Genomic DNA, 27,345 nt, shown 5'->3' on the forward strand with positions numbered 1-27,345 from the left:
AAGCATGCATCCTCACTGCTCTCCTGGTAAAACGTTCCTGGGTCTGTAACCTCTATAGGAAATACAGCATTTATGCATTAAAATGACAGTTGTAGAAGTGATGCATTCAGAAAAAGGACAGATATGCAAAGATGAAATTCTTAACTCATTTATTGAATATATATATGCAAGGATACCAATAAAAAGAAACTAATACTGCAAACTACAACTTTGGAAGTAAAGCCAATATAACAGGAACAAAATATACATAACATTGTAGATAGGAATGCATTTACCCTCTTTCATACATTCCTTGTCTTTACACCTACTGTAAATGTATGTTAGAGCAAAAGCTGCAAACATTAGGCTAACCTGAGTGCTTTTTGACAAGCAACAGTTCTCCAGGATTCTTTAAGGGTTGAGATGTCACTGCTGGCTAATGGATGTGCATATATATGCATATATAGAAACTGCCTCAACGAGTATAGAAATCAAGAGCTGTGTTCTGGTTTTTAACCCCCATCACTAATACAGTGGAGTCTGGTGACATGGAAGAAGAGTTCCTATTTGCTATAATGTACTTTCAGTTCTCTTTTAAGATTAATTTCATCTAATGAGGATTAATTTTCTTGTCAGTCTGATTTGGCATATTAATATTTTTGGAATGCACTGATTATCACCTGCCAGAGAAGTCTGATATTTCACACAGATTATCACCTCTTCATCTTTCACTCTGGTTTAACATGAGGTTATTTTTCACACAGGCAGCAGTAAGAAGCAAGCTCTCCTCACTGATTCCATGTTTTAGGGCCAGATTCGGTACACTCACACCATCCTAGATCAGCAGAGCTCTTTGCACATGAAGATGGGACTTTGTGGAGTCTGGGTGTAACTCCTACAGCCTTCTCACAAAACCTACCTCCTGTGGATCAGGCCCTGCTGAAGGAGGAGAGCTTTTGATCACCTCATCTACCTCATCCTAGCTCGCTGCATTGAACCAGCCTCTCACCCTTCCTTGCAACGCAGAGACAGCCCAGCTTACTGCTACAGTGTGTGAGACTCTGGCATGACACCAGCTGTATCCTCAATTATTTGAACAGTACCCTTCTGATACCTGTCCTTCCTTGGTACCGTCCTTTCTTGGTATAGCACAACCACAGATCTGTTAATACAGAGATAACAGTGAGTTGGGAAGATCTCTTCATACAGAGATACAGTGAGTTGGGGAGAAACCTCTTTTCTCAGAGGGTTCCAGGCATCTTTAACAGCACAAACTACTCTTGTGAGCAAAAGAAATGCCCAAAGGCCAAAAAGAAAGGAAAAACAAAGTGAAACCAGTTTCCTAAGACAAGTCTTGTTAAATTCAGGAGTTCTCAGATTGCGAGATGAAAGCAGAAGGTGCCTATTAAAGAAAGTTCTTGGTAACAAATGGACTGCATTACCTACCTAATTGAAACATACCTATTTCACCTATAGAGCACTTTCTTTACTTCTAACATTCTGGTAGATGCTCCAGAAGAATCTTCAATATACGCTTGCAAAGATTACATTGCTTTACCAAAAGAAAAACCAACCCAAAACATCAGACAGACCGTCTGAAATTCCAAGCTAAAATACACATAAAAAGACAGTAATGGCAGTATTTTGTCTTAAAAAAAACGATGTAAATGTTGGATACTATCATACATTGTCATGCTTTTGAAAACTACAATTAAGGATGTAAGAGATGTACAGTAAATACACTGCTGAGGTACATTTCTTCTAAATATTAACTCCACGACAGAATTACTCCCCAGCAGGTGATGCTACTTGGGAACATATAAATACAATTTGTACATTGTAAGGCACTTTTACCCAGCATACATGAGTTGAAGTCAGTTATGACACATTTGAGGCTCATAAGAAAGAGTTTTGCTTTCGACTTGGCTTCCATGAATTAATGACAGTTTGAGACAGGCCATCTCAGCACAAAGAGGTAACAGGTAAACCAGCCACTTACTTCTCTGCTACCCGAAGGTAAAGTGCTGCTCTGGTTCTTCGAGGCATGGAATGGGGTAATCTATTCCCTACGAGATGAATGACTGGACTGAATATTACACTAAGCAACCGACACACTATGAATTAGAGCTCAGTCTCAAATACAATCAGTATGCTGGCAGATTTACCCCATGCAACCGCAGTTAAAATACAGTAGCTGCAAACAAAGTGCCTTTTTACCATGGGAGGGCCATGTCTGAGGCACGCATCTAGAAGTCATTTCAACATTGAAGGATGGCATTTTGCATTCTAAAACTGTTCTGAGTGGCTGAAAAACGGTCGTGTTCTAGGAGAAACAGCACACCTCGATAGACACTGGCAATAATCGATCTGTCATTGCAATTCAAGTCACGCTTTTAATTGTGAAAGTTACAAATACAAAAGAAAAATGATCAATGGCATCATGTTTAGAGCAGGAACTGAATATTTTCTGTACACAGCAAAGAGTTCTTTCCAAACGGCATTATTCTCCAGGAAAGCAAACAGAATTGATTGAATTCTAACAGGTAAAATGTTAGAAACTCCAATATACAGTCATTGAGTCCCTCAAGACATTAAGGGAATGCATAAGAAGACAAATGACACACGTTAAATCTCTTAAAAATACAAGTAAAAAAATGCTACAGAAACTCGTGTTACAAATGAACTGGCTTTGCAATACCAATCACAGAAGAACTGTAGCAGTTTATAGTCAAATCAGTGTCTTTTGCTTGTTTCCTTCCTTCAAATCCAGGAGTTTTGTTGGGAGTTCAGAGTGAAACAAGTCAAACCCCTAAACAAACAAGTAAGGTGATGCGATAGCAACAGACAAACATGTGGACTAGGTTCAGCTTTTTGGTTTTATTTAAGTCTGAGCATGTGCTTTAACAGACCAATTGAAGAAGCTAGTAGCCATTAGAAATGACAAGGTGTTTTGACAGCAGTCACAGGACTGACCTGTTAAGTTTGGTATAGTCTACATATGATTATTCCCTACAGGAACATCAAACTCTAGCAAGTAGAATTCCATGATGCGATTGTTGACTTGACAGAAAGAGAAAAAATAATCGCTAAAACAATAATGATGATAAGCAAAATTTCTCATATAGTGGTCATAAGATTAAAAAATAAATACCAATCTAGCAAAAAAAAAAAGGTTGTTTTGTTTCCTCATTCTTCTTACAGAATATGGGACCTTTATGCATATTCTGGACAAAACATGAAGTGTTCCACACACCACAGAACACCTGAGGTATGGACGTCAGATACGGTGGCTAAATTCCATAGTGAGTTAAGAGTTGTAACTCTCTGAAGTAAAAGAGATTGGGCTGCAGAGTCCAAACATTTGTAGAGTAAGGTTTTAATCACACTTGGTGAAGTGTTCTTTGTAAATCAGGGACACAGAAAGGGATGGGTCCTTGGGGAAAAGAATGAACTACAGCCCTTTGGCATGAGTTCTAAAGCTCACAGCTCAGAACCAACAGCTGCTCAAGTAAATCTCCCGCAAACAATGCTGGGCGGAATGAGCAATCACAACAGGAACAACCTGAAATGTTCAAGCGTGATTTGGTGTACACTGAGTCCTTTTCTACTGTGTGCTTTGCAAGCAAAACCAGAGAGCAGCTTTCCCATGTACAGCCTCCGTAACTTGTGTATGAAGAGAATGCAAAATCACAACGTACCAGCTTGTTGCCACCACGAGCTTGTCCATGTTGTTCATTAAACTAAGCTAAGACCTTCCCTCGTTGCATGAATCCACTAAACAACTTACACGGTCCAAATCTTAAGGATTTTATTCAGTCCAGAAATATAGATCTTACTTCATTTCAATGTCTGCCTTAACTTTTGACACTGTACATATTACATATCATTTATATAGTGTTTCATTTTTTTTTTCCAGACACTGCAGACTACAAACTACATAATATTGACATGTAAAACTCTGCCACTTACTGAAGGCTCACACACATGAACGTTTCAGGCAGTTCAATGAAACTTCTAACAGAGGCGGGCAGTAAAAAGTTACTGACCCTTTTCTGAGTTTAGAAAACAATTTAAAAGAATTAGTAGTTATGATGTCTTAGCCATTCCCAGTTCTATAACTCTGTCCCTTGAACCTGTTTGAAAAACGATGAAAACAATAGTAAATTTAAAATCATACAGAAAAGCATTCAGCAGCTCTGACATTACAGCTAGATTTAGCAACAGAAATGAGGGCCTCCCTGCTTAGACTGTTACAAAGTCAGCTGGATTTAAAAGAAACAACAAATCCTCCCCAGTTTTCTACAGTCTGCCAATAAAAAGTACTTCTCTGCATACACTAAATACTTCACTGCAATAAACTACATTAAATGTATATTGCGTTTCGGTCTCGGTAACAGATCTGTCAGGAGGAACTTCCATACCTAGTTTCCATTGAGCTGCTGCTGAGGAATGTCATTATGGTCAGTGCCTAATTTGCCACGGCTTTTGCTTTCTCTTTCTTCATCCTCTTCATCTCTTTCATCGTTTCCACTATGGTTTTTACAATAGAGTCTAGTACAACAAAGGAAACAGTTAGGACTTGGACTGAAAGTATCTACACCCGACCTTCCTCCCAAGTCATTTGGAGATGTGCTACAAGCCTGTCACTAACTCTTTGAGCACATTCATGGTCTTCAGTCAGGCATCAGTTAAACTGAGAAAGAAAACAAGGTCGAAAACCAGGCAACAGAACTTTGGTGATGCTGGGTTTGGAGAACTGCTGCTGCACTGCACAGAGAATGCCCTCTTGTGGCAAAGCCACTCTGGCAACTCCACTGACACCAGCAGTTCAGAGCCAACCCCCCCCCCCCAAATTAGCTATAAAACATATCAACGTGAAAAAATCATTACAGAAATTGCCCAGGGTTTCCTTAAGGTAAATCACAGATTAACCAAGGAGAAAAATACAATAAAAGTAAATGGATTTTCTCATATGACAACACTATTACACAGATTTTAAGTTAAAAGAGCATTTTGCAAAGTCAACAATTACTTAAAAACACCAATTAAAATGAAATCTTTTTTTTATTTCAATAATATACTTAACAAGCCAAGTCAGGCAGAAAATGTGCCATAAAACAGCTTCACTTTCAATATAAATTCAAGAATGACGTAGGTCCTTACTTATAAATTCCTCGTGACATATTCTCAATGTATTTAGCTTTGTCTTCTACTCCACAGTGGTAATGGTATGTTTTTATGCAGGCTTTAATTTCACACCCAATAGTAGCACCAGGCTGGCTGCAAAGTGTGCATTTCTGTGCAGGGGAAAGAAGAGTATTCAGTTTAGTGTTCCTCATATTTATGACTACCTTTTGGAACAGAGTGGTTTCTCTGGCAGATCATCCTTCCAATATAAAATTAACCAAAGATACAGGAAAACGCAAGTTATATAATACTAACCTATTAAACCCCAAAGACCAGGATTTAGCTGTCCATTGCATTTAAAATTGCATGTATTATTGCACTTCCAGGATCATTTTATTGGTATTGAAGTTAGTGTCTTAATATATGGGGAATCTTCAATGTTTTTTTCTCAAGGAACAATATTGTTAGGGGTTGTTCCCTCCCCCTTTATTTCTTATCACTTTAGAAACATCCTGAATCTTAATAAAATACAATGTGACATTTTACCAACGTCCTCACCTCAGAGGCCTTAATACATTTTCGTATTGAAACATCAAAACAGTTGGAAACACATCACTGCAAGAACATATTCTCCAAGTTTATGTGTAGTTTGACACTGTGCTGTAAGAAACACAGGATCCAAAGCTGCTATCCTATGATTACAGAAAGACTAATAGTAATTTACTATGTACATTGTCATAAAGAACATAATCCTATATGCCAAACCACCACTAATTTTTAAGGTGATGCCTACCTGGTTACCTGTTGTGACATTAACAACACATTTAGATTTTGCATTTAAAAACAGATGGAAAAGACTGTTTCACAAAAGGCAGGAGGCAAAGCCACATACACCTTAGTAGAATCCCATTCTGCAGATACATACCATTCTTTTTCCTCTCTTGATTTCCTGAAGTACAGTTTTGATATCAAAATCACCAAACTCTGCCCTTGAAGTTGTTGTTAGCTGGACAGTGCCAGAAGAGAACAACTGTAAAACAAGCAAGTCAAAAATCACTTCAGTGCGATTAGAGATTTTTCCTCTGTATTGGCATAACAGAGTACTGAACGTCCCTTCTGTGGTTTCACACAGCATGTGTTTACCAACTAGGGACAAAACCATGCTGAGCAATGAGTATGATGGGTATTCCTCCTGGTACCTACCCGTCCGCTTTAACCGTTGCCTTGGAGAAATGTATTTTAAAAGACAAAGAAGTAGACAAGAAATAATGACATGCTGAAAACACAATAAATGGGCAATATTATCAATCACATGACCCAACTTTTGGGGAATATTCCATTTCCTTCCCTGTGATATAGTTATAATTCAGCTTCATGGCAGAGCCGATGCCAACATACCTGAAAAGTCCTGAGGGTTGACAACAGAGCACAGAAGTACCATCCCTAATAACATCACTCTGGCATATTCAGTTTAAACTGTCTTAAAACCAAAGCTCAGGTACACAAGGTAGTGAAGAACACTTCCAGATGCAAGGCTGCTGGCACACAGCAGCTTCAAGTATAGGAAGACAATTAATACTCCACAGACTGCCTGGACTATTTGTTCATTTTGAGGTACAACAGGGACCACTGAGGTTTGTTACTCAAAGCCCGACCTCATTCATAGGACTAGCAATATCTGCTCATGCTTATGGAAATTAGCAGATACTTTTCAGGCTGACTGTTCTCCAAATATGATCATCTAAAGGCAAGGAGGGTTTTCTAAAACTTCCATGTCCCACTTCTGAATTCACTGGTCAATAAATTAATGAAATTCATGGATTCTTCCCTGATTTTGTCTGAATACCTGTGGAGTAAAGGGATTTCATTTCTGTAATGGATTCTTTTAGTTGAAACCGTTTTCTGATTTCCTTTGTAAATACTGTGTATGCATTTAGATGTTAAGGGAGCATTTTCAATAAGCTAAAGCATCGCCCTGAGCTAATTCCATCTCTTAGCACGTAGCCAACTTCTATCCATATTGCCCACAGTGAAAATAAATGAATTGCTCACTTTGCAACATTTCAGTGCTTAAAGAGATCATCAGCACACAGACAATCCTCATGCATAATTACATGTGAGGGTGCTGTATTAAAATGTAAAACAGCAATTCAGACACAATTCACGTGATAGACTGGTTCACAACAACGCTGTTACTCACCATGCACTTATAGTGTGCTGCTGCCTTTTTGGCATTAAATATATGAAGCTTTCCTCTAGCTTCATTTTCTTCTTCACCTGCATGACAGAATCCACATTTAGGTTTTGTATCACTGGGGCTGCTTCTGTGGGGAGACCTGTCTCTCTGAAAGAAAAACATTTTACTAAAATATACTGCTGGGTTACAAATCAGGTTTCATTTTAAAAGCCTGTGGCCACCAGCTGGAGGCTCAGACAAATGCAAGCTTTAAGAAACAGTGTATTTGCAGAGAAGAAACACGCAATTCTGTCTTCTAAGAAGTTGAGCATATTTACTGCTTACATAGGAACTGCTTTCTATTTCATCTGTGCCATGTGAGGACGTAGATCTAGTGTCTTCTGATTGCCCTTTTAAGTTTGTTTTCCTTGGCTTTCCCTTACGACCCCTCCTTTTTCCTTTGGGAGGTGAAGGCTCCAACTCGTGTTCATTGATACTTTCTTCTAAATCTGCTTTAGAAGTCAGAAAACATCATCAAATAAGATTCTAAAAGATCTTATGCAAAAGACACCAAACCAACAAACCAGACATAACCTGTATTTCCTGTATTTTAACCAGAAATAAAACCAGCAGCTTTTCCCCCATTTGTGACAAACATGCAACTGCAGATCCTGAAAACATTTACTTCTTTATATAGATCACACATCTTTGCACCTTTATAACATATGAAGGTTTAGCATTTCATAGAATGTCTGCTTTCAGACCCCAAACCTGCCCTCAGATACATCTATTCACCTCCACTGAAAAGAAGATGCATTTAAACTACACTGAAATCAGAAAATGTTTTCAACCATGAAATAAGCTTTTAATTTAAGATGCATAACTCCAATGTAAATTGCCCTTGATGTTGTGGCAGTGTATCCAAATAACACCTCTCTCCTTGCTTTATATTAAATGATGCCTTTCGACTTAAGACAAAATTCACCCATTTTGACTGTAACATCAACACCGAGTTTTAATACTGAAATGTATTTTGTCTCCATGAAACAAAACCCAGATTTCATTTTAACACAGTGTATTTTTACATCGACAGCTAAAAGCAGCTACCAGCTTACAGAAAATCACCCACACTGACAGTACTCCGGATAAAAGATTTACAGACCATTAAGAATGTAAGAACGGGTATTTCTAATACAGACACACCAAAGAGGTCTGACAAGTGCCTTTGAAAATGTCACCTCAGCTGCTGCATCACAGAACCCCAGCCTGGTTTGGGTTGGAAGGGACCTTAAAGCTCCTCCAGCTCCAACCCCTGCCACGGGCAGGGACACCTTCCACTAGAGCAGCTTGCTCCAAGCCCCTGTGTCCAACCTGCCCTTGAACACTGCCAGGGATGGGGCAGCCACAGCTTCTCTGGGCACCCTGTGCCAGCGCCTCAGCACCCTCACAGGGAAGAGCTTCTGCCTAAGAGCTCATCTCAGTCTCCCCTCGGGCAGGTTAAAGCCATTCCCCTTGGCCTGTCCCTACATCCCTTGTCCCAGGCTCCTCTCCAGGTTTCCTGCAGCCCCTTCAGGCACTGGAGCTGCTCTCAGGTCTCCCCTTCAGGAGCCTTCTCTTCTCCAGGCTGCCCCAGCCCAGCTCTCTCAGCCTGGCTCCAGAGCAGAGCTGCTCCAGCCCTCGCAGCAGCTCCGTGGCCCCCTCTGGACTCACTCAAGCAGGTCCAGCATAGCCCAGCATTCTGACAGACTCCCCCCTTTGATACTTCAAATCTCTACAGTTAATATAGATCAGTTCTGCAATCTTAAGCTTGCTTCCAGTATGATGTAGTTAAGTTTTATCTAATAGGAAATAACCCGCTCTACTCAGTTGTTAACAGCTTTCCTGATCATCAGCTTTTCACAGGAGGATGCTTATTCTTTCAGTACGTAACCCCCACCCCTGCTCAAACCACAATCTATTTCAGCAGACTGGTTCACAGAAGCATCCACACCCCCCCCAAAGAACTCACTTCTCAAAATCCAAACCACAAACATCAGTTATGAGTCCCCAAACAAAAGGAATTCCTAATCAGAGGATTTGGAACATCTTCTTTATACATTAATGGGCCACTTAACTGTATTGTTATTGTTATTACAGCACTGCTACGGCACTTATCATCATGGTACCAGGCCTCAGGATCCAGACAAGACATCCTATTTTGAGACTAAATGCTGCTTCTCCAGAACTCGTCTTTCTTATCTATTATCACATAAAAATCAAATCAAATTCCTATTTCCTGACTCAACCGCATTAAAGTTTGAAGTCAAAGACTTGAACATACTCCACAGCCATCAACTTGGAGTAGAGGATTACTACTGCCCAAGGCCCTGCATACAAGTGTATCCTATTAAGCTCAGTCTATTGTATCTTTTGCTAATCCCCAAGAAAGCTATAGCTTGTTGCACATTCACTAATGAAGGACAGAAAACTAACCCAGATGCATCACAACATGTTCATTCCCCCAGAGCTTTACTCTGTTGTATAGGCAAAAAGAGGCAAAAATTGAGGAAGAAGTGAATAGAAATCTGCAAATTTTTCTGTTCTACAATGACAGGTTATTCAGATACACACAGATATTCCCAAATTGCTACTGAAATCCATCAGTCCATCTATTAGAACATTCCCATGCTTTAATACATACTATTTTCTAATTAGATGATAAAAGTACCATTTCTTTTACTCTGAAAAAACAGAATCCATGACAACGTGGATTATCTACTGAAACAATGCTCTTCCCCTTTCCTTCTCAGGATTTACTAACATCACTTTTCATTTATCATTAGTTGCTGAATTCCCCAAGCGAGATGATGCAATCTAGGTATCACACTGCTCAGCCTGCATACAGCAACGTTTTAACAACCTCCTTCAAAGAAAAGAAATCTCTTATCTTGTACTGAACCAAATTTGTGGATCTTTGGTCTTACAAAAATGTGACTATTGAATTCATGACCCCTTAAATAACATCAGTAAGAAGTTAAAAGTATTCCTGCCAAAAGCATTCCATGGATTTCCCTACTGTATTTGATGAAGCGAAATGCAGTCCATTCATCAACATTCCTTATGTTTTCCAAAGCTCCTTATCAATCCTGTCAACCATAATGCTTTCCACCTCTTAGTCCACCCTTATTTGCTGAATAACATTAAAGTGCATCCTGAACTCTCCACAGCCATGCTTTCAAAACTGGAAGTGAATCCTAATTGCTAAAACCCAAGCACACATTATGAAAACCCATGCTTTATACGAGATGTCACAGCCCCCTTACAGAATCAAGTGCTTTTTTTAGTCTGCAATTACTAGAATATTTAAGATTTAAAAGGTAAAAATGCTCTATTTTGAAAAGATTGTTTCAGTGGAAGATAAAAAACCCCATCACCATTGCAGGGTTTTCCTCATAGGAGAACCCCTTCTCTGTGCTCCAAACTAACAGTTCCACACAAAGTTCAGAGTTCACTGAGATCAAGATGCTACCTGACCCCTTCATTCAAATACAGCTCCTTCAGATTTAGATCTCCTACTAACAGCGACACGGACCTACACATTAACAGCACCGACATGGGAGGATCTGCCCTACTACATCTGTCTTCAAAACTGATATATCAAGCCATTGAAGTACCTCTCATTTTTAACAGCACTATGAACTACAGTAACAGTACAGGAAGAGACTGTAACTAGCTTTAAAATACACCTGCCTTGGATGGTCTTGACTGTTCAATACACAGTTTGGATTGTGCCCTATCCCTCCCCTCAAGCCCACTGCCAGCTTACCCTGTTTCCCTGGCATCTGATGGTTGGGTGTTTCCAACTTCTCATGTCAGCTTGAACTAAGGAAAACACAAAAAGTTGTTCAACACCTCCCTGACCAGATGGCATTTTCTCATGGGTATCACCCTTCCTCTGAATCCCCCGAGACCCCCTAGATGTCCTTCAAATGCCCCTCATCCCATAGCCCATCACTGCCTCGATTGTTAAAAGCATCACAATAGTCTCAACATAAAAGTCTTCAAAGGAGGTATCTTACGAGCTTCCTTCACAAGTCCCTAAGTGCTGTATCTGGAACACCAAGCTTGATATGCAATATGGTCTGAGGAGGAGGGGTGGGGATAGAAATCAAGAGGAAACATCCTATGTTTTAAAAAGCACCTAAGAACATGATACTGCAAATTCAGATGAGTGAAAAGATGAGCAGCAGCGAGCCCCAGATGCGCATGCTAGAAATCCATGAGCAGTACAAGGTACCACAAAATGCTGGATTACACATACTGTTAATGGGGAGACTTCAGTGAGAAACCTAAAAATTCTCCTTTATCATGACTAGAAGGAAAAAGGATCAAGATGTTTTGCTGCTTATAATAAGGCTTGACAGAGAAGAGGTTGAGATACCACCCATCTATTCTATACTGCATCAGTTCAAAACACACAGGGAATCACCCTTTTTCCAAAAGCTAAGCTAAAACAAAGTAATAAAAGAATGAAGAGATTCAAAGGTTGTGAAAGAGCAAATAAAAAGAGGATGTATACAATAAAGGCTAATACTGCTCTCAGTATCCATCTCCTACACTACCTTAAACAACAGACTGAGCCAGAAGCGAAGGGGGCCAAGTCTGTACCAGGAAGATAACACGACTGGCAAAATATATCTGCAAGTAGGACTTGACATAAAAAGAAGCCAAAATGCCACATGAGGAAGTGGCTCAGACAAGCTGTTATGTAAATTTGCAATCACACATGTGTATTTTAAGTTTAGAGTGCATTTGGGATAAAACAGGCTAAAAATGACAGAGAACAAAAGCAACCTTACTGGATTTTTAGAAGAGAAACAACCTAGAGAAAGAAAAAAGCTCCCGAGCATGCTAAAGAAAGATGTGCTTGAAAGAGGGCTGCAACCCAATGAACCATATGTGGCAACATAATCATTTCAAATTGAAAAGAAATGTCCAAAAACCTGGCAAAACCTTATTGTCCTGGTAGTCATTTATAAAAACATGAATGCATCTATAAGCATTAATAAGAACCAGAGATTTGCATAAACCCCCTTGCAAGCAAATTCATTATCGGGTAAACCCATCATGAAATAACAGCAGCTTTTATCAGCAAATGACGTGAAGTGAATAATCAGAATGTTGAATATCATTTTTAGGTTGTTTGGGGTTGGTTTTTTTGGCTTTGTTTCTTTTTAATGGAAAAAGATCAAGTTACCTGAAACGTATTTAAAATGGAGAAAATAAGAGTTGAGAGGAAAAAACACTATATTACCCGTTTAGCTCCATCACTAATACATGTTCCAGAAGTACCAGATACAGGAACTGATGACTCTTGTCCAGAAGGTGGTTTTGATTGAATAGTAGCTATGTTATGAAGTACCTGAGATTATCTCTTTAAGTAAGTATATTTAACATAGAAAATGAACAAAATAATCTTCCATAAGCATACAATTTAAATGCTTTTCCAAGCAACTAATGGCTGGCAAAGACAATATGCTATCTGCATAACCAGAAAGCTGGTGACAACTGGTATGAGAAACCTGTTAAGCAGAAGTTGGCTGCCCAAGTTTCTATTTGTATTATCCCTTGCTTAGATAGGAAGGAGAATTACAACGTAAACACCACAGGGCAGCTCCTCAAACAGGACAAACCATTCACCAAATTACTTCTACATCTTTTCCCTTTAAATTAGCTGTGGGGTTTCCCATAAGAAAACACCATTGTGGTGCTTCTGCACAATCCCTCCTTTAGTCTGGAACAGACTGCATAGGAGGTGGCTAACTTACTGCCTGGACCTACTGCATACATTTGATGCCATGTTCAGAGCAGCATTTTCCAGAAGACAGGCAACAAGAAGGCTGAGTTAGCAGAGCTCAGGAAGGATTTGTTACCATCCACCAGCAGACCTGAAATGACACCCAACTGCAACATCACAGACACTTTTATACCTGACTGCACTAATGCATACAACGTTAGGCGATTTATGTTGTGAACAGTGATACAGAAAAGGCAACTATGAACCAACCCTGATTAAAGGATCCACAGATGAATCAGGATATTACCTAACTATAAAGCCAAAAGATTGCAACCGTTTTTCCTGCTAGCCTCTGGCTTACATTGCTCTGAAAAAGTACTTGGGTTGATAAAGGTCTCACAGAGAAATATTACCCTGACCCAACTTGCACAGTAGTATATGAAGCACAGATTTCACATATAATCTTTAGAATAACATGAAAAGGATGCTGAGACAGGGAATGTCCTTATTTCCACTGTGGAAACATAGTTCCCTGAGGCGCTGAGGACAGCTACAATAGGAATTATTATGGACACTTTATTTTCTGACCCTGCAGTTCCCAAGCATCTGCTTTAATGTCCACAATAGTTACATTGCTTTCTCCATTATTTTTATTTTAGTGCTATGTCACAGCAGAATGAAAGTACATCCTTATCTTAGTTTGTATTAAACTACTGATGAGCAGCTGAACTTGTTCTAAATTCACCACAGGGGCCAGTGCAGCTCCATCTGCAGGGAACAAAGATACCAGATTTCCAACTCTTCAACAACTATTTCCAGTACACTGGAATAAATTCCAACAGTTCCAAAGCCTCAGTTCAACAATACTCTATTCTTCAAAGGGAATAAATGCAATTGTATCAAACTGAACAGTAATTCAACTAACAGTTAGCTGTGATAGTCTGAAAGCACTGGCACCAATCCCTGCAACCTGTCAGGTACTGAAAACTTGGACGGCTTGCCTAAATTGCAAATTAAACTGTTCCTTGGAGTTCAGGTCAGATTGTTTTGTTAGGTTTGTAACCAGCAAGACACAAATCTAGACAGGAAGCTTCCAGTAACTTGCTCTGCTCCTCTGAGTGGCTACAAATCTGTCGACCTCCCAGCCTAGTCCAAACTGTGAAAGCACCTCGCTTTGTCCTTCTTCCAGTTACTGGGAACACAGCATAGAAGAATCACTCTGAAATATATATACACATACACACACACACACAAAGGAAATATAGAAGAAATACAGTTTTCCCATTCTACATCCTCTGAAGGATAGGCCATACACATAAATGAGACAAACTCAACAACCTGCTGTAACAGATAATGAATTTAAGAGCACAATACTTTCCTGCTGTGTTTCATATTTTCCTATTCAAAAAAAAAACAGGAGGTAGTTCAGCAACTCCTGTCAATGAAAGGAAAATGAACTCCCATTGCTCATTAATTTTGTCTTGATGAGTAGAGAGATACTCAGTCTGATGAATTCTTGTGCCACTTGAACTTCATGACAGCAATAAATAACATCTCAGAGGTCCTTTTTATTAGGTTCTGATTGGGCAATTTTAATTCTAACACAGGTCCTTCAACCACATTTCTGTGCAGCCCCAAGGAACTGTCTTGAACCATTATTAAATGGTTAATAGATATTCTTTTTAAACCAGAACTTCTAACAAAAGCAACATCAGCCAGATTTTAGACTTGAACAACTATTCCCCCCAAAGCACCTATTTTCTAGGGAAGGGAAATAATACCCACATCTCACTATTAGGAACAGTACAGCCTACAGAAAATGAACTCTTCTGAACTGCATCAAGCTGAACCCTCCCCAAAACTCTTTGAACATTCACTAGTAGAAGCGATAGAATAAAAGTATTTGGACTGCAACAATTAAATATGGATACAGAGAACAAAGGATAACCTCCCCCCCCAGCTGTTCTACACTGACCAAGGGAAAAACAGAAACAAACTACATCCCAGAGCAGAAGCAATAAGCTTCCATTAAAGGACTGATAATTCCAGTGACTCTGTGCACCTACACTGAGTGACATAACCACAGATGAGCTTTAACTATTCTGTTATGAAAACACTGCTGAGAGCAAGGATGCAGGAAAATGAAACAAAACCAAGAGAGTAAAACCTTTCTGGTTTTACACTCCGCCATTCTTTCACACTGAAATTCCTCTTTGCTATTAACATTTTCCTTCAGAAATGAACCCACAAAATACATCTACGAAGCTTAACCTCCCCATCCGGTTACCATTCCAGTGAGGAGATTCCAGCATTTAAGTACTAAGAAACAAAATTCCTTCATCGGCTCTGAAAACCACACGGTTTATTTCTAAAGGCAATTAAGTTTTCAATGGAGCAAAATACCGTTGCTATACAATGCTGTAAGTCATTGCCATAAGACAGGTGCAATATGTACTTTTACAGTCTTTAATTTAAAGGAGGTCTATCACAAAAGAGACCTGGGTTTTGGCATTATCAAATCCCTAACTGTAAGTAATTATATCCTATGGGTACAGTTCCCTAAACTGTGCAGACTACAAAGAGAACATACTCTTTGGAACATTTAGAACATACTGGGTAAAATTCCAGTCAAATATTACATAAAAAAATCCCAGAAAACAAAGGAGTCAATTCCAGCTACACATATTTCTATAATTAAATACCTTAAACCAAAACCATGTGGGAAGTTCAATGCTAAATAAGTTACTATTGGGTTCTTCGGCCTCGGTTTTTCTGAATGATGGTGTTTATTCCTCCTTCTCTAACCCTCAATCTAAGAATCTCTTTGGATGAATCTAGTTTAATGCTTTCATAAACTGCCATCACCAACACTTAAGAAAACAGCCAGTATGCCTCTAGCAATTTTTTCCCACATCTTCCCAAACATATCCATATCAAATTGAAAAGCCTTTGCTGTTAGAGAATGACATTGTAGCAGTGGAGATCATGGTTTTCTGGAAACTCTTGAAGAAAGCACAAGTTCAGATCCTGCAAGGAATTCCAAGCAGAGAACTCTTCCACTGGCATTGAGTCCATACAGAATTGGAGGCATTTTTTGGTAGATGTCCAACATGGAGCCATTTGGGAGGTAATATAAAAGATTCTGTTGAAATACCAGGTAAAGTGGTTGATCTCTCTCTGGACTCAAATGCCTTTGGTATTTCTAACCCCAAACCAAAGTGCCAACTACAGGAGAATGTGGCCCTGTCTCTCTGTAGAGATAACACAACATGCATACTGCTTTTCTTATTTAAACCTCATAATAGCAAAATCAAAGAGTGTTTTAGACAAAGTGCACAATAATTATGTAAATAGTCAAAAAATAAAGTGTTCATGTGGGATTTTCTACTGCCTTCACCATCATTCTGAACACTGACCTAACATCCAAACCTTACCATTAATATATCCGCTACCCACAGCATAAAAGTAGTGCATTAACTTAAAAATATATTTGGCAGAGAGAGACTGCAGTATTTATGAATGTGATCTTCACCAACTAAAGTCACATACATGTTAATTAAATCTGATGACATTTCAGTTGAAAGCAATGCAAAAAGTAAACTAACAACTGTTTGCTTACCCAATTCAGATAGAGTGGAAAAATGGGAAAAGGAAAAATCCCTGCATAAATACACAACAGCACAACTAGTTTGGAATTGTAACGGACCACATGATTTATCTACGTTTGTGGCATATCATTCCTCATGCATTTCACTACTCTCCTCTGCAAAGAGGCACATGTTTTATGAATGTATTCACAGCTTTTTTTGTTCATCAGAATGACTCAGAACTATATTTGTAAGTGATCTGATCACAGACCTCTGCATTTACTATTGGGTCCTTCTTACTTGAAGAGTTAAACTATTTAATAGTTTAAAGTGAGTATTTAGAAATACTAACAATAGCAAAAATCAGCTGTAACCTGACAATATATTTTAGATGTTAATATTGTGTATATTTAACTACAAATACAAGCTAGCTTTTTCCCCCAGAAGGGAATGCATTACTTTTACCCCAAATTTGTTTTGACAGAACATGAAATCTTTTGAACATCCTAAAATTGATGGTTTGGGAGGTTTTTCTCTACCTCAACCAATAATGTTTAGAGAAAATACAGCAATCAGATGGGCTTCCAAACTCATTGTTTCTCAAAAAAAAAAATGTAGTTCTGATTTTTCCTGAAACCATTTTTATTCTCCAGAAAAATTCAATGTAACCAAGTATCTTTCTACAATGGGAAAAATTTATATTGAATAATTTTACCTTCAGAGTTATGCGTAGTTTTCTTGTGTTTTCGACATAAAATCCTATAAACAAAGTAGTTGAAAACTGTCAAGTCAGTCACGATTCACAGATTATTTACTCATCTTTTAAATTTAAATGCCAGTACATTTTTTTTTCTCCCACTTCCAAGACAAATCTTGCAGGGAAAATACGCTTTTCTGGCACATCACTAGTTTGAATGCCACAATCATCATTAGAAAACTTTAAAACAGTTTTGTTTAGATTCCAAAGTGGGGTTTGGGGGTTTTCTTTGGGGTTTTGTTTCTTTTTTTTTAAACAAAGAATGTGAAATATAAATACAAAAGTAAAGATAACAAATAAATAATAGTTACATGTAAATGCCTTGTGAGGGTTTCTCTCTTATCTGAGCTTTATCATGCAAAGCACAGTAGTAGTGATACGTCTTGTGACATGTTTTCACATCACAGCCGATGGTCGCTCCAGGACAATGGCATAAAGAGCACATCTGTAAAGGACAAGAAAGCACAATTCATGTTACTGTTGGCTTACTGAGATCAAAACCAACATCGTAATCACCCCTGGTGACAAAATAAATGAAGTTATGCACTTGGTGTTGCTCTTTCAGCTCTTGGGTGGTTTTAATCAAGGAGAAATTTGCTGCAATTCTGCAACAGTGCCAGAACCATCATATTACATTATCAGATTAACCATTAACCATCAGATTATCAATTAAGTGAAGAAAATAAGTAATTTACTTTCATGGAATGTATTTGATGATGTGATGAAAGCAACACAGCTGTTCAACTAAATAACTCCCTCCCAAGGACAAGCTGTTTGTACCAACCATTTCAGAAGTTAGAACTCAAACTGTACCTGTTGAACACTTAATGACATTACGAAGGTAGAAGGAATTAAAAAGACACCCATTTGGCAATGAATCCTGCAGTCAGAAATGCTGATGACCTGCAAACCTACCTTAGTCTCAGCAGTTAAGTTTACCTCTTTTTTTTCCCCATACCTTAAGTCATTTCCAAAACCTGAATTTAGTGAAGTAGTTGTTAAATACAATGAACTGATTTCAATGATACTAAATTTTGTTCTTTAGATTTATATTACAGAAAAGGTTAAGTGGGAGCATGCTGCTTTACACTTCTTTCCTGAAAACTAGTTCTTGTTGTAGTAGACTCATCATTGCTTAGGATACATCAACTATCATGCACCTAACCCTGTCTTTGAGGAATATACTTCCTGTCCGCAGCACTGGCTTAGTCAAGTTCTTGTTAGTCCCAAATATGCCAAATAAACACCCCATCAATGTTATGTATCATCATCCTGGTTTTCAATTTTAACAAAGTTAAACTGAACAGTAAAAATGTCAAAGTCTTGGATCATCTCCGTTTGCACCTCTGCAAGCTCAGAAATGGTCTAGCTACATACCGTTCCTCAGTTGTTATCTCACTGGTATGAGTATTTCACCTCATAAATTTGTTATACATTATGGCTTAAAATAAAATTACAGCTGATCAAAGCTCTTTATAAAAGCCTAGGTTTAAAATATATCCGTCCATCCATTTTAGTCAGTACTTGAGTATTCTCAAGGCCAGAAATGACTAAAAGAAAACTTTCTTTTTATGAACACCGTGATGTATGACCAAAACAGACCACAGGTATTTTTATATTGATTTATTGCTCTATGTTTCCTGACAGGAATAAAATATTTATCCCCTTGATACAAGTCCTGCTGCCCAAATGGTCACTGTCAGGAGATTAATTCGTTCCCAAGTTAGAACAGGTACGTGTGAAGTCTGACAAGCTGCAAAATAAGTAAGCCTTTTGAAAAAAGCCTTCCCATGCACAACTAACAGCAAGAATATCACGAGTGCCTTGTACTGCCAAATATTTAGACAAGTCCTTCAGTTTTTATGACTTGCCTAGTAAGGTTTAAACCCACAAACTTTTCTCAGACAGAAACATATTACCATCAGAAAGGTTCTACACGTCAGTCACTGTCACTTCAGTAAGGACCAAGCCTGTTTCCAGCACATACCTGGTCAGCAGCAGCACCTCCTGAAGGAAGGCAACTACGTAAAGTCTGTCAGCAGACAAATTTAGTCCAAGCTATCAATATAATTACTTAACCCAGTGCACCACGCTGAGATATTTTTGCTCAGTGAGCTCCCACATAAAGGAACAGGCTGGAACTGAAAGCAGACCTGAGAGGGGGTAGCTGGGCTAACGATAAACATTTCACTTTAAGCTTCCCATACAGGTCAACGGAGAAAGACAGAATCCTCCAGAGAGGGATTCAGAGCTGTAGTTCTCCGACTGCTACAGGCAGAGATAAAGCACTTAAATTAGGATCTAAAATGGTCTCGTAAATTCTCTCCACATAGGAAATATCTCAGGACTATCAATCTAATGGATTAACCAGATCCAGGATTTCTGCAGAAAGCTGAACAAAGTGCCTGATATGTACAGCTGCTGAGCTCCAAGAATATATCCATCCACGATGCTGTTCCTTGCATCAGTGAAGGAACATAAAGAGATTCAGAAGCAGAAAGACAGAAATCATCAATGACATAAAAAGAACCATAAAAAAACCCAAACATTTAAGAGACCCAAGAATCAAAAAAGTTTCTTTCCAATCTCTAGTTCCATTTAATACCATGTTCTTTGAAAATTCCCAACCACAACATAAATGACTTGTGAAGAGTTATTTCTTTATGCTTCAGCTAAACAGAGCAAATAAAGTTCCCTGTGTTGGAAAGGATTCAATTGAAACACTGGATGAAATATTAGACTATTAGTATACAACTGCAGTTCTACAATAATACTTGGGACTACTCTTCGTAGTCCAAGACCTGGTGAATGCATTAGAGCGCTTTAAATAACTAAGCTGAAAATGTTTAATGTGAGGAGCGAACTGATCATTTGTTAAAGGTATTTTTAAAAAGGCAAATGGAAAATAACTGGGTCTAAATAATAAAAAAAAAAGAATAATAATAAAAAATAATGAATCAGCTTCCTGGGAATTAGAAAGTCATTGCTGCTCAGTTCTCATGTAGAGCTGTAATCACTACTGTACCCACATATCTATGTTCAGAACTCACAGAATCATCTATTAAGTCATATAAAAGGAAGCAATGAAAGTACTTTAACTTTGGTAGTTAAATGCAGATTTTGGCAGCAAAACCTAATACTCATAAAGACACAATAATACCCTCATGAGGTCCCTAGAATGTGGGTTTCTTTCTGGAATCTAACAGAAAATAGATTCAGTAGATTAGCAACATAAATATAGGAATGCTGTTGTTCATATGCAGCCCATTAAAAACGGGCATAGTCTGTAAATGAGATTGCAAATTGGCTTATCTGCTCCATCTACATTTGCCAATGAGGAAAAAAGTGACCGTAAAAATAATAATTCTGGATTTATTTTTTAATAATTCCATAATTAAGCTACAATTCTTCTAATGAGGTATTTACATGAGACCAGAACTTGACTGGAATAAACAAGCTACTTTTTATCCTTGCCTACAGATACTTCAGGGCTTGGTTAACAGACACTGAAATTTCATTTCAATGTCAGTATAATCATATCTACTGTGGGTTTCTGTTCATAGGTCAGAGACCAATTTTACTTCAACATCTTCTAAAAGTTGTCTATTGCCTCAGAACACAGACAAAGGGAGCACTTAAAAAATAAAAGGAAAACAACAAACCAGAAAACATATTTATATATATTTATAATACACTGAACAACTTCCTGGTAAACTATATAGAAGAAAATATTGTCTTCCATTTTCAAGAGCAAAAAATAGAGACTTACCAGTTTAGTGCCTCTCTTGATTTCTTTCTGAATATCTTCAATAGAGAATCCACCAAGACTCTCATTATCAGTGTGTGAAGATACCAATGCAGATGAGAACAGCTAAAATTATAAAACAAAACCCATTTTTTAAGGGTATAAGTGATACAGAACATTCACATCTATAAAACCCACCAATGTTTCAAATTACAGTGATTAAGCCTTTGTGCCAAAGCCAGAGCTGGGTGAATTTGTCACTGGTTTGTAGTCTTTTACTAGCTCCCTACATTCCTTTGCTTTTTTCTTATGGTAACTTACCATACATTTGTGATGTGCTGCCACCTTCTGGTTTTCTGACATCAATAATTGTCCACATTCATTATCTTTATTAGATCTACAAAACCCACACTTCCTTTGTCTTGAAGAGACTTTTTTCTGTCCGACTGAGCTTGTCATGATTTTAAATGACCTCAGAATGCCACTCCAATCCTCTCAAAGCTACAGGGAAAAAAAGGTGCAATGAGCATGTTACCATCAACAAAAGGCAATTTAAGTTACATTTATAAATACAATATTGATTGCTTGAAAGCGATCTATCCCTCTTTACCCTTTTCTTAACGCCACTTCAGGGTATCCAAATAAACATACAGTGCCATAAAAAGCTGGGAAAATACTGCAGGAGCAAGCAGAATTAATTCTTCCGGCAAAAAAAGGCCTTAACATTAATATAAAACTCTGGATGCTAATACAAAACTTAGGGGAGAGTAGAAAACATACAAAAGTGGAAAATACAACACAGTCTTTAGGGAGAAAAAAAGGTTACTGCTACTCTTTCATTTCATTCTTACAGTTTTATATTACAGCAAAGAAATCGCTAGAAAATGCACTGCCTGTACATGCAATAAAATTCACGAGACCAACTTCAACTAGGAAAGATAAACCCCAGAGTCCAGAACACGTTATAAGTGCTCCCAAAGTCTCAGGGCAGAGGAGTTATTACCCTTAGATGAGGATGAGATGACAAGATAAAACCTGGGCATTTTAGGTACTCCAGAGATACATCGTGGCCAGCCAAACAGCATTAGGTACCGAATTCTAGCAGTTATCTCCGATTACCCTGCTGTAATGCAAACCTTTTCAAGACCCACAATTTAGGAATATCATTGCAGTTTTCAGTAAGTGCATGAGAGCTGCTATTAGAAAAGTAACTGAAGATTAAACCCAACGGAATCACAAACTTTTCACCTGTTACCATTTTAAACTGCAACACCGAGGTCCCAATCCAGAGGCAGACACTGCAGGTTAAAAAGGGGAAATACGGAATGTGCTGTTTGGACCAGTATTAAGTAGTTTGTGTTCATTTGCTTCTACATTTCCCAAGAAATAAAATACAATTCTCTTCAAACAGACCTTCTTACAGCTTTTCACTTTGGAAATCTGCGCTTTACTGTCAGAATTTGCCACAACTGCAATGAAAGCATCCTCCTCAGCCTTTGTCTTCATTAGACTAATCTAAGTAAGAAAAGTCCCTATATAGCTTGATATTTCTGTTGGGAAAAAACACCCTGAAATCCATTCAAAAGAACTGCAGAGCTGCAATACATCCGAATCATGCTACAGTGGCAATGTGCACCAAAATGCATGCCTGGGCTCTGGAATTAGCACAGGCGAACCTGCCTGCTTCCCGGTGCTAACGCTCGGATCACTCACTGGGTTTCTGATCGAAAGCAGAGGAACGTCATTAAGTTACTGTTGGCATCTAATCCTGCTAAAAGACAGTCCCACTGGAATCTCACTCTCCTATTTCAACAGCTTTCAGTTTCAACTGCGTGTCTTGTGATGTTTACTATGAAACTCCTGCATCAAAAGGTGTCTGTCCTGTAGCTGTTACAGCTTCATTTGCTGGCTTTCCTAACTGAAAGCAGTTTAGGAGCCAGTGACGCATACTCATAAGAAGAATGCACAGATTCCAGATCTTGCTGATTTGCACAAAAAAATGTGCCAGTCTGGATCAACTGGTCACACCCTTCTGCAGTGCCAATAGAGTCCTTAAGTGTCAAACACAAAAGAATTACTATACTGTATTCTTTTGGAGGAAAAACAAAACAAGACCATTCTTCTGCGTAGAAAGAAGGAATGATTCCTGAAGGAAACTTATACAGATTTTTAGTTAAAAAACAATAATTAAAATTATTAAACATAATTCTTAAAACTCAAAGAAAAATAACGTTTAGGAGCAGGAAAAAAGAATACCCTACAAAAGACATGGGCAAAATAGCATCACAAAGATTTTTTGTTTTCAGGTCACATTAAAAGGCTTAACATAAATCGCATAGTGATGGGTTAGAAATACATTAAATTAAGTTAAAATGCAAGAAGCTCTGCTTTGGTATTAAGAATTTGATACACACAACCATTTGGGTCTGTTTCATTTTATATTCAGACTGTATTATCAATATATTGACAGCAGTGATAGTAGTTCTTAAAAGGAAGATCAAGAGTTTACTTGAACACACACACACGTTCTACTGCCTTACAGGAATAAGAATTCCTGCTATAAAACCCAGCTCTCCTTCCATTTAATAAGCAAAATCATATTTTAGGAAATGCAAGCAATTTATAGAACACATAAAAATGTATTAAGTGACTCTCATCATCATTCATTTAAAGAATAGTAACTTTCCCGGCACCAAGATGCTAAAGAACCTCCTCACAGCTGGCTCAGTCAGCTGCCCTCAGCTCTGTGCCTTCCCATGCGCTAACAGCCTGACAGAACCCAACTTCTTCAAGTACTCTGGCATCATTAGATTTTTTAAGGCTTACAGTGAGGTTAAAACTAATGCCAATATTTACCTCATGGTGCACTGATGTTGATATTAAAAATCAAAATAAACCCCTCAATCCTATGGTTTGGAATACTTCTTCAATTATAAATAATTTAATTATTTGTAACACAAACAGACCAAAAGCATCAGGGTACACCAGAAAGGGGACCCACATTCTTTTCCCCATCACATTAAATTACTCCGGAAGCGTTTTACGAGGATATCTAAAAGTCTTCTTTCCAATCCTGCACTCTTTGCATTAGTCTTTTCTCTATCACTGGGTATTACCACTGGATATTAACACTATTTATTTTCCTGCATTTCTAATAACTGCAGGAAAATAAATGAGCATGAGGAATATTTCATACGCTTTTCAGTTGTAAACCTCTCCCTAAACTACGTGTGTTTGCCCATAAACGTGCGAAAACACTCCCCTGGGACCACTTTTCTTGTGCCAAAACCTACTTCTTCCCCTGTCCATTTAAAAATACTCATTTTTTTTGACAACAAGAACCAAGTCACGCAGCTCTGCTACAGATCCAGAGTCGTTCTGAACACAAACACTCCAAATTCAGTTTTCATCTCTCGAGTTAAATCACCCCAAAGCAACCAATCCAGTTTGCCAAGTATTCAGCTGCATTTCCTCGGAAGAAAAATAACGCACCTTCCAAACAGCTCACTAGTTCTGTTTTTCCATGTTTTAAAAGCTAACAAGTGAATAAAAGACTTACAAAATAGCATTTAAACATCCCGTTGCCAGAATCTCATTTGTCAAAGTCTCACGGGTTTGATCACAGAAAGTGATGTGCTACGGAACCTCTGACTGCGAGATCCTGACCAGAACTGAACACGTGTACCACAAACCACAGATGATTACATACAGATAAGTTTTCCATAGGCTTGGTCTCAAAAAACAAGGGAAAGTTTCACCTACCCTCAAGTCACAAAAGGAAAAACTCATTCAGTGATTCTTCCCTCCAAAACTGGGGTTCATTTACATTCACATTTCTTAATGTCTACTAAGGTATTCTTCACAGTGCTTCCCCCAACAGCACCTTTCTTTTTTACCTTTAAAACAAAGCGTTTGACAGACTCCTACAGTTTGCATCCTGTTTACTAAGTTCTAGATGATAGATTTTGGAACATAAAAGAGCAGCGCAAAGGAGGATGCCCTCGGTGCCCGAGTCATCGGTCAGCATCCAGGAACAGAAAGTAACCTGCATTCTGATTTCTATTTATTGCCTAAATACGCTTCAGGAGCTTCCACCTGTTTCTAGGAGTTAAAGCCCCACTTGTAGTCCTAACAAAGGGCAGTAACCCCCACACTATGCTTTCCCATGGGAAGCTGGGTTTGCTGTGTGATTCCAGATTCATAGTACTTTAAAATCACAACTTTTACGTAAAGAAAACCTACAAGAGAAGTACACAAGTGGTGTAAAATACCAACACCGAAGAGGTTTGGACTCTCAGGAAACATTTGTGTTCATCTTTCCCAAGATGCTCACTACCAGATTCTATGCTCAAGAAACTTTTAGGCGCTTTCTAGTTTCTGGAGTCAATCACCCATAACTGGGGGTATTATTCTGGAGAAGGGGGGTGAAGCTGTGGAGAAGGAGGGGTCTGCAGTTGAGCGCCCAAAGTCACAAGTCCCACGGAAATCTCTACTCAAGAGTTAAGCTCACACAGCATCCTACAGCCACTAGAAAAAGCGGGATAAGAACTTCTCCAAGTAACTTCCTTAAAGGAAAAAAAAAGCCCCAAACCAAAGGGGGTAAAGGTGGGTGCAAGGGGAAGGCCCAACGCTGGGAAGTCTGAACAATAAGAGCAGAACAGGTTAACTAAACACTACACAGAGCCCGCAGCGACGGGGATCGGGCAGGGCACAGCAAAGTTTCCACGCTTCCTGGGAAGCAAGAGATGGGTCGATAACGGCACCTCTGCCGCTCGCCTCCCCGGGGGTACGATGGGGCTCGGCGCGGCGCCCTTCGGCGAGGGATCGCTGCGATTCCCCCTTTAAAGGCCTGGCCACAAGCACCGGCGAGGCCTGACCCCCCCCCTCCCCGCCGAAGGGGCTGCCGAGGGGGGCTCAGTGGGACGCGGAGCTCCCGGGAAGGGCGATCACCAAATTTTGGGGGAAACGGGACTCGGAGACAAGGGGGGGCGGATCCTCCAGGGAAGGAGGGAGCGGGCCGAGGCGGGCGGAGCGAGCGGCTGCCGTCGGCTCGGGGAGGGGGCGGGGGGCGGGTAACGGCACCGGGGGTCGCCCCCTGAACAGGCAGCGCTGGGTGCCGGGTCCTGCCCGGGGGTGTGCAGCTCGCTGAGGCCCAAGCACCGGCGGCGAGGCGGCGGAGGGGCAGGGCGGGCTCCGCGGGTCGCGGGGGCTGCGGACGGGCGGGCCGGGGTCTCCGTGCCTGCCCCGGGCGGGCGGCAAAGCGGCAGTTGGGCGGGCAGCGAGGCGGTTGGGCACCCGGGCGGTCACTCAGTCAGTCACTCACCCGTGTGGCGGGTGTGTCGCCGGGGAGAGGCGCAGCGCTGGCGCACCCCGCAGCCCGTCACCACCGGTCGCTCACGGCCGCTCAGCTCGCCGGGACCGTCCCTTTCATTCGGGGCAGGGGACGCTACGCTGCGCCGCCGCCGCCGCCGCCGCCGAGCGCAAGCACGCACGCACGCACACGCACGCACGCACGCACGCACGCACGCATAAGCGGACGGACGGACGCACGCACGCACGGCGCGCTCGGGCCGCGACGGCGCGACGCTGCGGGGCGGCGCCCGATTGGCGGGAGCACGCGGGAACGGCGGGAGGGGAGAGGGGGAGAGCTGCGCATGCGCACTGCTCACCCGCAGCCGTTGGCGGGGGAACCGCGCAGGCGTGCTGCGGGGGATGTGCGCATGCGTGGAGGGCTTCAGGGCGGCACCGCGGTGAGGGGGGGCGGCCCCTCAGAGCTCCGGGCGCGGCTCTGGGGTTGGTATATAAGTGGGGCTCAAAGCGCCCGTCCAGCACCCGGTGTGGTACCACGGGGGATTGTTCACCTCTAACTTGGTGGTGTAGGGCTGGTGATAGCGAGGAGCTGTGTGGCGGCACATTGGTGAAGCTGGCCCAAGCACCAAAGCGTGGTGTAGCGCAGCGCCCTGCATTACTGTGGGAATGTGGCCGAGGGGAGGGGGCTAGGGCTGACTGTGCTTTACAGTGCGGGGTGGAGTAGTGTAAAGCTGTCTCCGGAGAAAAAAATCTTACGGGACCAAATCTGGAGAGGGGCTTTGGGCAAGGGGATTGGCTTTAACCTGCCAGAGGGGAGACTTGAGGTGAGCTCTTAGGCAGAAGCTCTTCCCTGTGAGGGTGCTGAGGCGCTGGCACAGGGTGCCCAGA

The 27,345-nt window shown here is 40.3% G+C and overlaps 1 protein-coding gene across 2 annotated transcripts; it reads right to left on the reverse strand.

The window, feature by feature from the left end:
• Positions 1-132: 132 nt before the first annotated feature.
• PHF6 (PHD finger protein 6) lies at positions 133-26,646 on the reverse strand. Of its 2 annotated transcripts, XM_061446281.1 has the most exons (11): positions 26,471-26,646; positions 21,469-21,648; positions 21,172-21,273; positions 17,714-17,847; positions 17,361-17,404; positions 7,628-7,794; positions 7,307-7,450; positions 6,032-6,136; positions 5,143-5,276; positions 4,401-4,530; positions 133-4,112 (listed from the first exon to the last, which is right to left on the reverse strand). In XM_061446281.1, exons 2-10 carry the CDS (start codon positions 21,604-21,606, stop codon positions 4,401-4,403), a joined length of 1,098 nt encoding a protein of 365 aa, XP_061302265.1. In that variant the 5' UTR covers positions 21,607-21,648; positions 26,471-26,646; the 3' UTR covers positions 133-4,112. The 2 variants fall into 2 exon arrangements, with proteins under 2 accessions (XP_061302265.1, XP_061302266.1); XM_061446282.1 differs by having other exon boundaries at positions 133-4,530; positions 7,628-7,791; positions 26,471-26,645.
• Positions 26,647-27,345: the final 699 nt, after the last annotated feature.

The sequence above is a fragment of the Pezoporus flaviventris genome, unplaced genomic scaffold (assembly GCF_033815535.1).
Source record: "Pezoporus flaviventris isolate CSIRO_AGI_PZ_B2104156 unplaced genomic scaffold, CSIRO_AGI_Pfla_v1 ptg000005l, whole genome shotgun sequence".
NCBI classification, from domain to species: Eukaryota; Metazoa; Chordata; class Aves; order Psittaciformes; family Psittacidae; genus Pezoporus; species Pezoporus flaviventris.

Coding starts and splice junctions, on each gene's coding strand:
- PHF6 (XM_061446281.1), bottom strand. CDS start 21,606: ATGACAAGCTCAGTCGGACAGAAAAAAGTCTCTTCAAGACAAAGGAAG. Junction 7,795..17,360: donor AACTACGCATAACTCTGAAG/GTAAAATTATTC, acceptor TGACTTCTAAAG/CAGATTTAGAAGAAAGTATC. Junction 4,531..5,142: donor ATGTCACGAGGAATTTATAA/GTAAGGACCTAC, acceptor TTGTTGTACTAG/ACTCTATTGTAAAAACCATA.